Source organism: Somniosus microcephalus, unplaced genomic scaffold, assembly GCF_052327205.1.
Source record: "Somniosus microcephalus isolate GS21.2 unplaced genomic scaffold, FLI_Smic_1.0 unresolved_chr8, whole genome shotgun sequence".
Classification (NCBI taxonomy): Eukaryota; Metazoa; Chordata; class Chondrichthyes; order Squaliformes; family Somniosidae; genus Somniosus; species Somniosus microcephalus.
In genome coordinates, this window is record NW_028225186.1 from 9,315,204 (window position 1) to 9,327,776 (window position 12,573).

Below are 12,573 nucleotides of genomic sequence, written 5' to 3' on the forward strand. Positions count from 1 at the left end.
TCCAACAGAGTTGCAACTGTTCGGAGGCCTATAGACTACGCCCACTAGTGTTTTTTTCCCCTTATTATTCCTTACCTCCACCCAAACTGTTTCATTATCCTGATCTTTTGACCCAATATCATTTCTCTGTATTACAGTGGTTCCTTCCTTTATTAACATAGCCACCCCACCTCCCCTTCCTTCCTGCCTGTCCTTCCTGATCGTTAAATAACCTGGTATGTTTAATTCCTAGGCATTGTCACCCTGCAGCCATATTTCTGCAATGGCCACAAGATCATACCCATATGTAGTTATTTGTGCCATTAACTCATCTATTGTGTTACGAATGCTACGTGCAAACAGATAGAGAAATTTCAACTATGTTTAGTGACACTTAGTTCCTTCTTTTGCCCTTTTTATTACTTTACCTTTTACTCCATACCTTCTGCCCCTTCCTGGCACGCTCTGGTTTTTAATTTCCCCACTGCTACCTAAGTCTATGACCTTCTCTGTTGTCATTTTTATTATTTGCTCTCTAGGAACCTCCCCCCAACTTGTTAGTTTAAAGCCCTCTCTACAGCCCTAGTTATATGATCCGCCAGGACTCTAGTCCCAGCACTGGCCAAGTGAAGCCCGTTCCAACACAACAGCTCCCTCCTGCCCCAATACTGGTGCCAGTGTCCCAGGAAGCAAAACCCATTTCTCCCACACCAGTCTTTGAGCCACGCATTTAACTCTCTAATTTTATTTGTCCTAGCCAAATTCGCTCGTGTCTCAGGTAATAATCCAGAGATTATTACACTTGAGGTTCTGTTTTTTAATTTGACCCCTAGCTGCTCATACTCCTTTAACAGAACCGGCTTCCTCGTCCTATCTACGTCGTTTGTACCAACATGGACCACGACAACTGGATCCAGCCCCTCCCACTGTAAGTTTCTTTCCAGCCCAGAGGAGATGTCCTTAACCCTGGCACCGAGTAGGCAACACAGCCTTTGGGACTCTCGCTCTCGAATGCAGAGAACTCTATCTATCCCCCTAATAATACTATCCCCTACCACTACAACATTTCTATTTACTCCCCCCTCCTGAATGGCCCCCCGTTCCACGGTGCTTTGGCCAGGTTGCTCATCCTCCCTGCAGTCCCTGCTCCCGTCAGCCGTGGCTCAGTGGGAAGCACCCTTGCCCTGAGTTACTCTCGCTCTCCCCACTCCAGTGACTTGAGCACAAAAATCCAGGCTGACACTCCAATGCAGTACACAGAGTGTGATGCCCTGTCGGAGGCGCCGTCTTTCAGGTGAGATGTTAAACCGAGGCCGTGTCTGTCCTCTCAGGTGTGTGTTAAAGATCCTATGGCACTATTTCGAAGAAGAGCAGGAGAGTTCTCCCCTGGGTCCTGGGCCAATACTTATCCCTTAATCAACATAACTAAAACAGATTATCTGGTCATTATCACACTGCTCTTTGTGGGAGCTTGCTGTGCGCAAATTGGCTACCACATTTCCTACATTACAACAGTGACTACACTTCATTGGCACTAAAGCGTTGGGACGTCCTGAGGTCATGAAAGGCGCTGTAGAAACGCAAGTCTTTCTTTTTTCTTTCTCTGGGAGCTCACCCACCACCAATGTTAGGCCGACTGGTCTGTAGTTATCTGATTTATCCCTTTAACTCTGAAGAGAGTTGTTATATTGGCAACTGCAGGCATGTGGCCCAACTTCCATATCCAAGGTTTAGATAGAATTTTACAGCACATACACAGGCCATTCGGCTCGACCGGTCCACGCCAGCGTTTATACTCCACACGAGCCTCCTCCCACCCTACTTCATCTCACACTATCACCACAACCTTCTATTCCTTTCTCCCTCAGGCCCTTATCTCTCTTCCCCTCAAATGACATTCGCCTCAATCACTCCTTGTGGTAGCATATTCCACATTCTCACCACTCTCTGGGTAAAGAACTTTCTCCTGAATTCCCTATTGGATGAATTAGTGACTATCTCATATGTATGGCCACCAGTTTTGGTCTCCCCCCCACAACTAGAAATATCTTCTCTCTGTCTACCCTATCGAATCCCTTCATAATTTTAAAGACCTCTATCAGGTCACCTCTCAGTCTCTTTTCTAAAGAGCCCCAGCCTGTTTAATCTTTCCTGATAGTTGAAACCTCTCAGTTCTTGTTCAAATCTTTTGCGCAGCTTCTCCAGTGCCTCTATATCTTTTTGTAATATGGGGACCAGTGCACAGGATGTTTGGAGCATTGTCCTCAAAGCCTCTGTTATCTCCTCTCTGTCTTCCCTCAGTATTCGAGAACACAGTCATCAGGGTCTGGGGCATTTGGCACTTCAATACAAAGAGGAAGCAACTCTTAATGAGAAATTAGTCGTGGCCTGGGAGAGCCGCAGGTGAAGATGGAATGGGCGAGGTATGCGAGAGCGTGAGGTGTTCAGAGGAGTAAGGGGTCTTCAGGGAGCTGGTAATATCTGGACAGAAAGGAGCCTTCCGCATATCACAGATATTAAACATGGGAATGGCTTTTCAGAGTAGTGGAGAACAGAGTATCCATGGCAGCAGGTTAACTGATTGCTTAATTTCTACTAAACTGACAATGTAAACCATCTCTGACTTTACAGGATGTTCTGGCAGCGACAGAGAAAAAAAATCTCACACACACAGAATTTTTCTTGAGTGAGGTCCTGCAAAACATCTGAATCCTCGGACGGAAGAAGGAGGCTGTGATGTTGAGACTGAGCGTTGAATGGCTGCTGCTTCTCTGTGCCCTCTCCTGCAATGTGTTGTTGCCCACAGTCCCTGGGTACAGTTTCAATAACAGCATGCAGGATGCCAACCACAATGGTACCTTTCAGTGCGTCCACTGCTTCCTGACACAGGTCTCTAGTGCCGTGTCCGCCCTCCCAGCCAGCACCGTGCACTTGAACATCTCCCACAACTGGCTCACCCAGCTGCAAGCGGACAGCTTCCGCACCCTCTCCAAGCTGCTCATCCTGCGGCTGGATTACAATCGGATGGAGAGTGTTTGCCGTGGCGCATTCAGTAACCTCACCAGCCTACTGACCTGATCCTGTCCGACAACAGTATCTCTCGTCTGAACTCTTCGGGCTTCCAAGAACTTGAAAAGTGAGATCAACTCCTGCTCCATCACAACCGCTTAGTCACAGTTGAACCCAAATCCTTCGCTGCATTGGACAATCTTCAAACACTTGTCTTAAGCTTCAATGAACTCCAGAATTTCTCCCATCTGGTGAGCGCTTTCTCTGGGCTCAGTAATCTGACGCTCCTGGATGTGGGCAACAATCAACTCGCCTCCCTACAACATCGCACCGCCCTCCCGCCCTCCCTCCGAAACCTTTCCCTCTCTAACAACTCTCTCACAATATTTGACTGCCAACGGAACTTCCTCAGCAACATTCTCAAGTTGGATCTGTCCAATTACAAACTCTCCGATGCTTTGGAATTTTCTAAAGTTGACCTGAGGAACATCTCGTGTTTGATCATCAAGAACAACCCCTTAAAAAACAACGAGTTTCTCAAATCTGCAAACCTGGATCTACAGAATGTTCAATACTCTGGGTTAAGGCTGCACAACCAGAGTCAGCTGTCCAAACTGTGCAACTATCTGGATCTCAGGCTTATGAAGAGCCTGGTCCTGCAGAACAATCAGATCGTATTCCTCCCTGCCCATTCCCTATCCCAGTGCCCACCCATCACCAGCTGGGATTTATCACACAATCTCCTCACATCTGTGGCCTGCTTGGAATTTGCATCGAAAAGTAAGCAAGTTGTTTCTTTCATTATCGAGCACAACAGAGTCAACAAGTTACATTCCTGTTACAAGGATGGGAAGGCAGTCGCGGTGTTTCCCAAGCTGTCGCTTCTAAACTTTCGCTACAACAGGATTTTCACCATTTATAGTCACGCCTTCTCTTATGCTCCCCATCTCCGGACGCTAAAGCTGAACATTAGCAACATTGCTGTTATCAACAAGGCTGCCTTTTCTAACCTCACCAACTTGCAGGAGCTCCGACTCGACAAGAACCTCATAACTGACCAGTTCAGAGCAGGGAGCAGCGAGGTTAGCCCAGTATAAAAACCGGCGCGAGTACCGAGGCCTGACCAGTTCAGAGCAGGGAGCAGCGAGGTGAGCCCGGTATAAAAACCGGCGTGAGTACCGAGGCCCGACCAGTTCGTAGCAGGGAGCAGCGAGGTGAGCCCGGTATAAAAACTGGCGCGAGTACCGAGGCCCGACCAATTCGGAGCAGGGAGCAGCAAGGTGAGCCCGGTATAAAAACTGGCGCGAGTACCGAGGCGTGACCAGTTCGGAGCAGGGAGCAGCGAGGTGAGCCCGGTATAAAAACTGGTGCGAGTACCGAGGCCCGACCAGTTCGGAGCAGGGAGCAGAGAGGCACACCAACTCAGCAGCGGGGAGAGAGGTAAAAAGTAATCAGAGTGTGACGTCACCAGGGAGCAGGTAAGTGATTGGTTGGGGAGTATTTCTCTTTTTTAAACTTTAACTCTGTAGTTTATAGTTACAAGGGTCTTTTCTGGTGTAGCAGGGACTGTTGGTAGACTATACAAGCGCCTTAGAGATATCTTTAACTGGTGATAGTGAATTAATTTAAATTAATTAAAGAGTAAGTCATGCCAGGAGAGTCCAGCCCCGTGTTATGCTCCTCTTGCTCTATGTGGGAATTCAGGGACACTGCCGGTGCCCCTGATGATCACGCGTGCCGGAAATGCATCCAGCTGCGGCTAATAGCAGACCGCATTGAGGCACTGGAGCTGCGGGTGGATGGGTTGTGGAGCATTCACGATGCAGAGAGAGTCATGGATAACACATTTAGTGAGTTGGTCACACCGCAGGTAAGGGCTGCACAGGAAGAAAGGAAATGGGTGACCAACAGGAGGAGCAATAGAAGCAGGCAGGTAGTGCAGGAGACCCCTGTGACCATTCCCCTCTCAAACAGGTATACCGATTTGGATACTGTTGAGGGGGATGACTCACCAGGGGAAGGCAGCAGCAGCCAACTTCCTGGCACTGGGGGTGCTCCTGCTGCCCAGGAAGGGAGGAAAAAGAGTGGGAGAGGAATAGTGGTAGGGGATTCTATAGTAAGGGGAACAGATAGGCGTTTCTGTGGCCGTAGACGTGAATCCAGGATGGTTTGTTGCCTCCCTGGTGCCAGGGTCAAGGAAGTCACTGAGCGGCTGCAGGGCATTCTGGAGGGGGAGCGGGAACAGCTAGAGGTCGTGGTCCACATTGGTACCAACGACATAGGTAAAAAGAGGGATGAGGTCCTGCAGCAAGAATTTAGGGAGCTAGGTGGAAGATTAAAGAGCAGGACCTCAAAGGTTGTAATCTCTGGATTACTCCCGGTGCCACGTGCTAGTGAGTATAGGAATAGGAAGATAGAACAGATGAATGCGTGGCTAAAGGGATGGTGCAGGAGGGAGTGCTTTAGTTTCCTGGATCACTGGGTCTGCTTCTGGGAAAGGTGGGACTTGTACAAGTCGGACGGTTTACACCTGAACCAGAGGGGGACCAATATCCTTGCGGGGAGGTTTGCTAGCACTGCTGGGGGTGGTTTAAACTAACTTGGCAGGGGGATGGGATACAGAGTGGAGCTATAGTAGGGGGTGATTTACAGCCAAATACAGAGGAAAAAACAAGTCAGCTGGGAAGGCAGAGCAAATATGTGAAGGCAAAAGGGAATATGGCAAGGCTGGGAGGCATTTATTTTAATGCAAGGAGTCTTGCAAATAAGGTGGATGAACTGACGTTGTTGTTGAACTCATGGGAGTACGATATTGTTGCTATCACGGAGACATGGTTGAGGGAGGGTCAGGACTGGCAGCTCAATATTCCGGGGTACAGAATCTTCAGGCGAGACAGAGGGGGGTGTAAAAGGGGAGGGGGTGTAGCAATATTAATTAAGGAGTCAATTACTGCTGTAAGGAGGGACGGTATATTAGCGGGTTCCTCTAATGAGGCCATATGGGTAGAACTTAAAAACAAAATGGGGGCAAGCACTTTGCTGGGAGTGCACTATAGGCCCCCAAACAGTCAGAGGGAGATAGAGGAACAGATATGTAGGCAAATCTCAGAGAAGTGCGAAAATAATAGGGTAATAATAGTGGGGGATTTCAACTTCCCCAATATTAATTGGGATAGTCAGAGTGTGAAAGGCTTAGAGGGTGCAGAATTCTCAAAGTGCATCCAGGAGAGCTTATTGAGCCAACATGTAGAAAGTCCTACAAGAGAGGGGGCGGTACTGGACCTAATTCTAGGGAATGTAGCCGGGCAAGTGGTGGAAGTGTCAGTAGGAGAGCATTTTGGCGACAGTGACCATAATTCGGTGAGATTTAAGGTGGTCATGGAAAAAGACAAAGACGGCCCAGAAATAAGGGTTCTAAATTGGCGGAAGGCCGATTTTAATATGATAAGGCAGGATCTGGCCAAAGTGGACTGGGAGCAGCTACTTATAGGAAAATCCACATCAAAGCAGTGGGAGACTTTCAGAAGGGAAATAGAGAGAGTACAACGCCAACATGTTCCTGTAAAAGTCAAGGGTGGGACCAACAAGCAAAGGGAACCTTGGATGACAAGGGATATACAAAAATGCATTTGGAAAAGAAGGGGTGCTTTTGGCAGTTACAAAAGACTAAAGACGGAGGAATCCTTAGAGGAGTATAAAAAGTGCAGGGGCATACTTAAAATAGAAATTAGGAGGGCGAGGAGGGGCCATGAAATAAAACTGGCGAGCAAAATAAAGGAAAATCCTAAGATGTTTTATAAGTATATTAAGGGCAAGAGGATAACCAGGGAAAGGGTAAGGCCCATTAGGGACCAAAGTGGCAATCTGTGTGTAGAGCCAGATGATGTAGGCGGGGTTTTAAATGATTTTTTTGCATCTGTGTTCACTATGGAGAAAGACGATGTAGACATAGAAATCGGGCAAGGGGACTGTGACATACTTGAACATATTCGCATCGAGAGGGAGGAGGTACTAGCGGTTTTAGCAGGCCAAAAAGTGGATAAATCCCCAGGCCCGGACGAGATGTATCCCAGGCTGTTGTGTGAGGCAAAGGAGGAGATTGCAGGAGCTCTGTCACAAATTTTCAGAACCTCTCTGGCCACAGGGGATGTACCAGAGGACTGGAGAACAGCTAACGTAGTACCATTATTCAAGAAGGGTAGCAGGGATAAACCAGGGAATTACAGGCCAGTGAGCCTAACATCTGTGGTAGGGAAATTATTGGAAAAATTCTGAGGGACAAAATTAGTCTCCACTTGGAGAGGCAAGGATTAATCGGGCATAGTCAGCATGGCTTTGTCAAGGGTAAATCATGTCTGACCAATCAGATTGAATTTTTCGAGTGGGTGACTAGGTGTGTGGATGAGGGAAATGCTGTGGATGTGGTTTACATGGACTTCAGTAAAGCTTTTGACAAAGTCCTGCATAGGAGACTGGTCAAGAAGGTAAGAGCCCATGGGAACCAGCGTGCCTTGGCGCGTTGGATCCTAAACTGGCTGAGTGGCAGGAGGCAGAGGGTGATGGTCGAAGGTTGCTTTTGTGACTGGAAGCCTGTGTCCAGTGGGGTACCTCAGGGATCGGTGCTGGGTCCCTTGCTGTTTGTGATCTACATAAATGATTTGGATGAGAATGTAAAAGGTATGATCAGTGAGTTCGCGAATGACACGAAAATTGGTGGGGTGGTAAATTGTGAGGAGGAAAGCCTCAGGCTACAGGACGATATAAACGGGTTGGTCAGATGGGCGGAAAAGTGGCAAATGGAATTTAACCCTGAAAAGTGCGAGGTGATGGATTTTGGACGGACAAATAAGGCAAGGGAATACACAATGAGTGGTAGGACCCTAGGAAGTACAGAGGGTCCGAGGGACCTTGGTGTACATGTACATAGATCCCTGAAGGCAGCGGAACAGGTGGATAAGGTGGTTAAAAAGGCATATGGGATACTTGCCTTCATTAGCCGAGGCATAGAATATAAGATCAGGGAGGTTATGATGGAGCTGTACAAAACGCTGGTGAGGCCACAGCTGGAGTACTGTGTGCAGTTCTGGTCGCCTCACTATAGGAAGGATGTGATTGCTTTGGAGAGGGTGCAGAGAAGATTCACCAGGATGTTATCTGGGATGGAGGGCCTCAGCTATGAAGAAAGACTAAACAGGATGGGGTTGTTTTCCTTGGAGCAAAGAAGGCTGAGGGGGGACCTGATTGAGGTGTACAAAATGATGAGGGGCATAGATAGGGTAGATAAAGAGGAACTTTTCCCCTTAGTAGGAGGTTCAATAACAAAGTGGGCATAGATTCAAGGTAAGGGGCAGGAGGTTTAGAGGGGATTTGAGGAGGAACTTTTTCACCCAGTGGGTGGTTGGAATCTGGAACTCACTGCCTGAAAGGGTGGTAGAGGCAGGAACCCTCACAACATTCAAGAAGCATTTGGATGAGCACTTGAAATGCCATTGCATACAAGGCTATGGGCCAAATGCTGGAAAATGGGATTAGACTGGACAGGGATTGATGGACGGCGCAGACACGATGGGCCGAAGGGCCTCATTCTGTGCTGTATAACTCTATGACTCTATGATCACAGCTTCAGCAACCTTGGGAGTCTCAGGAATCTCAATCTCAGAAACAACAAGATCTCAATTGTTTTCAGCAAGGTGTTTGCAAATCTCAATAACCTGAACACATTGGACCTGGAAGGGAGCAAAATTCTAAGCCTGACCAGTCAGTCTTTCTGTGGATTACATAACCTGACCAAGTTTATCTCGATAGGAACTGTATAACCTGTATCAGCAGGGAGATCTTCGACATCCTCCCATCATTAGCAGTGTTGCACTTTGCCAGTAACTGGATCAGATTCAACACTGGCCTGATTGAAGCATCTCCCTTTGTTAACCTCACAAAGCTCTACATTCTCAAAGTAAAAGCCCAGCAACCCTACGGCATCACCATTATTCCTCCAAAATTTTTCCATGGCCTCATCTCTTTAAGAGACCTGTATATAGGAGAGAATAAAATGTCACTGTCCAAAGACGGATTTGAAGACCTGATCAATTTGAGAATCCTCTCCCTGACCGATGCTTGCAATGGGATCCACAGTCTGAATCCAGGGATCTTCAAGAATCTCCAGAGTCTAAAGAGACTCAACCTTGAAAATATCGGCCTCCAATCCATGTCTCTTCACGTCTTTGGAAACATTTCCAACCTCAGGACATTGTTCTTGGGGGAAAAACGCCATTCAGATCATCAATAGCACGGTTGTGGAACACCTGCCCTCCCTGACCTACCTGGATCTGCGGAAGAACCCGTTCCCCTGCACCTGTGACATCAGTTGGTTCCAAAACTGGTCCCTGTCCAACCCCAGGGTGCAGCTTATCTATTTTAAAAACCAAACCTGTGCAGATTGGTCAACCGAATACTTGTACAAGTTTGATACTCGCGTTTGTTACTTGGACATTGGGCAGATCATGTTCCATATAACTGTGCCGGTCTTGATCTTGTTCATGTTCATCCCTATATTCTACAGCAAAGGGTACTGGCACATCAAGTATGGGTTTTATATTTTCTGATCGTGGTTGAATGACCACAGAGGGAGAGGAGAGAGTCAGCAGCCCTACAGGTATGATGCATTTATCTCCTATAATTCTCAGGACGTAGACTGGGTTCTGCAAGTGTTGGTGCCAAACGTGGAAACGAGAGGACCTCAAAGCTTCAAAATCTGCCTCCACCACAGAGATTTTCAGCTGGGCAAATATATCATCGACAACATCGTGGACAGCATCTACCAGAGCAGGAAGACCACCTTTGTGATGAGCCGCAACTACCTGTACAGCGAGTGGTGCTCCATGGAACTGCAGCTAGCGAGCTGCAGGCTCTTCCACGAGCTGAAAGATATCATCATCCTGATCTTCTTGGAGAAGATTCCAGATGCTGAACTCTCAACCTACCACAAGATGAGAATGGTCATGAAAAGGAAGACCAACATCCAGTGGCCATCAGACGTCGAAGCTCAAAAACTGTTTTGGGTCAAAGTGAGAAAAGCGATTAAAGGCTCCAACTGGGCCAAGGAGAGGAATCCCGCTGCTGAATGTTAAGCTTCAAGGCCTAGAAATCCGCAGTCTTACAGCAGGCCCTTAAGGCCCGAGTCAGGGAAACATGGTGGCCGCCGCACTTCCCACGTGTTTTGGAGTTCGCCGCTCAACTTACCGCCCTGTGTTAATTGTGAACAACTCCCCCAGTGGCTGCATAATGGCCGGTGGAAGGCTGCTGACATTCAGTGGGCGAGATTGCAAATGGCTTTGCAGGACGACCTCGAGCAGCTCTGGCCCTAGGCCTGGCTGAGACTGCACCACCTTGGCATGGGCGGCAGCAGCCTAGGCTGGCTGACAGGCAGCAGCAAGGGCAATGGAGAAGGGGCAGAGGTGGAAGTAGGAATGCTGTCATCCTGCGAGAGGGCAGCAGGTTCCTGCTCCCCAGACCCAATGCTGCTCCCCCCGGGGCGGTGCATCAACATTCCTAGCAATCTGTTGGAGACCAGATGGCTGAGCGGCTGTGACACCCTGCAAGCCCCGTTCGACACTGGTAAACACAGCCATGGTGGCAGCAGTCTGAGTGTGGGTGGCAGCAAGCTGAGCTTGCAAGAGAGCGCTCTGATATAGCGAGACGTTCCAAGTGGCACTACAAATGGAATTATAATGAGGTGCTGCTGCATTAAAGAACCTCCCATTTAAGTAGTGCAGAAAGCAGATGCCAAACATGACTTGCAGTTAGACTGCACCCGATATTGGCCCATCTGTTGAGCGGTAAACCAATGAGCAGCGGATTTAGTGCAGAGATCATCACTATAATCATGTAAAAGAGCACTCAGCATGAATTTTGCGTGCTACTTAGAATACTTTGTCGAGACACAGCTAAGTAGTGGTGAGCCATGACTCCGCCAGTTTTCGGGCCATATCCGATTTCCTGGCCCATGTTCCTCAAAGCCCCTTTATTTCGAATGGCAGGGCTGCCACTCATCTCGGAACCCGCTGCCACGAGCTTCCATCCACCTCTGACACAGTCCCTCCTCATCGTTAATCCTGTCATTGCTGCTATTGACCCAGGATAAGGCCAAGGTACAGACACACAATATAAGCACAGAGTAAAGCCTTAATCATCTGGCCCCACAAGTCGGCTCACTATCGTCTTTCCATCCAACATCTGCTTGAATCTGGGCCAGGCTGATGGCGTGAACGACTCCTTGGTCCGTGGTAATCTGACACTGGTGGACATTAATCCACAGCACAAGACTGTCCACACTGGAGCCCAACAGTAGATCTCAGTGACATTCCCAGTGGCCTCAGGATTGGCCAGTGTGATAAATCTAGCTAACAAACCTTTCATATTATCTGCTAATTTTGATAAATACTTGCTGCCATGACAGGATAGCACTGCTGCTATCCATTGCAGGTAATTCCAGGATATACCTGGCCGGAACGTGATTACAGGTAATGCCCAGCCACCCCTGGTGGGACCATGATTACTGGTAATGCAAGGATACCCCTGGTGGGACGGTGATTAAAGGTAATGCCGGGATACTCATTGTTGGACGGTGGTTACATGTAATGCCCAGATACCCCTGGTGTGACAGTGCTTAGACATAATGCCCAGATACCCCAAGTGGGGCAGTGATTACAGGTAATGCCCACATGCCCCTGGTGGGACAGTGCTAACAGGTAATGCCCAGATACCCCTGGTGGGACAGTGCTTACAGGTAATGCCGAGATAACCCTGGCGGGACAGTGATTACAGGTAATGCCGGATACCCCTGGTGGGACTGTCATTACAGGTAAGGCCCAGGTACCCCTGTTGGGACGGTGCTTACAGGTAATGCCTGGATACCACTCATGTGAAGGTGATTATAGGTAATTCCCAGAAACCCCTGGTGGGACAGCGAATACAGGCAAATCCCGGATACCACTGGTGGGACGTTGATTACAGTTAATGCCCGTATAGCCCTGGTGGGACGTTGAATACTGGAAATGCCCAGACACCCCTGTTGGGACAGTGATTGCAGGTAATGCCCAGATACCCCTGGTGTGATGATGAATACAGGTAATTCCCAGATAACCCTGGTGGGACAGTGATTGCAGGTAATGCCCAGATACCCCTGGTGTATCAGTGATTGCTGTTAAGGCCCGGAGACCCCTGGTGTGAAGGTGATTACTGGTAAGGCCCAGATAACCCTGGTGGGACAGTGATTACTGGTAATGCCAGGATACACCTGGTGTGACGGTGATTACAGGTAATGCCCAGATACTCCTGGTGTGACAGTGATTACTGGTAAATCCCAGATACCCCTGGTTGGACGGTGATTATAGGAAACGCCCAGATACCACTGGTGTGTTACTGATTACAGGTAATGCCTGGATACAACTGTTGTGAAGGTGATTACAGGTAATGCCCGATACCACTGCTGGGACAGTGATTACAGAAAATGACCAGATATCCCTGGTGTGAAGGGTATTCCAGGTGATGCCGAGATACCCCTGGTGGGACAGTGATTACAGGTGA

General features: G+C 48.5%; 1 protein-coding gene across 1 annotated transcript in view; it reads left to right on the top strand.

Moving 5' to 3' along the window:
• Positions 1-12,573, top strand: part of LOC147085400 (uncharacterized) — a 327,863-nt gene that overhangs the window by 157,194 nt on the left and 158,096 nt on the right. The window contains exon 4 of the mRNA XM_085979140.1: positions 5,271-5,287. Coding sequence (XP_085835266.1) covers positions 5,271-5,287 — 17 coding nt within the window. The remainder of the gene's footprint in view (positions 1-5,270; positions 5,288-12,573) is intronic.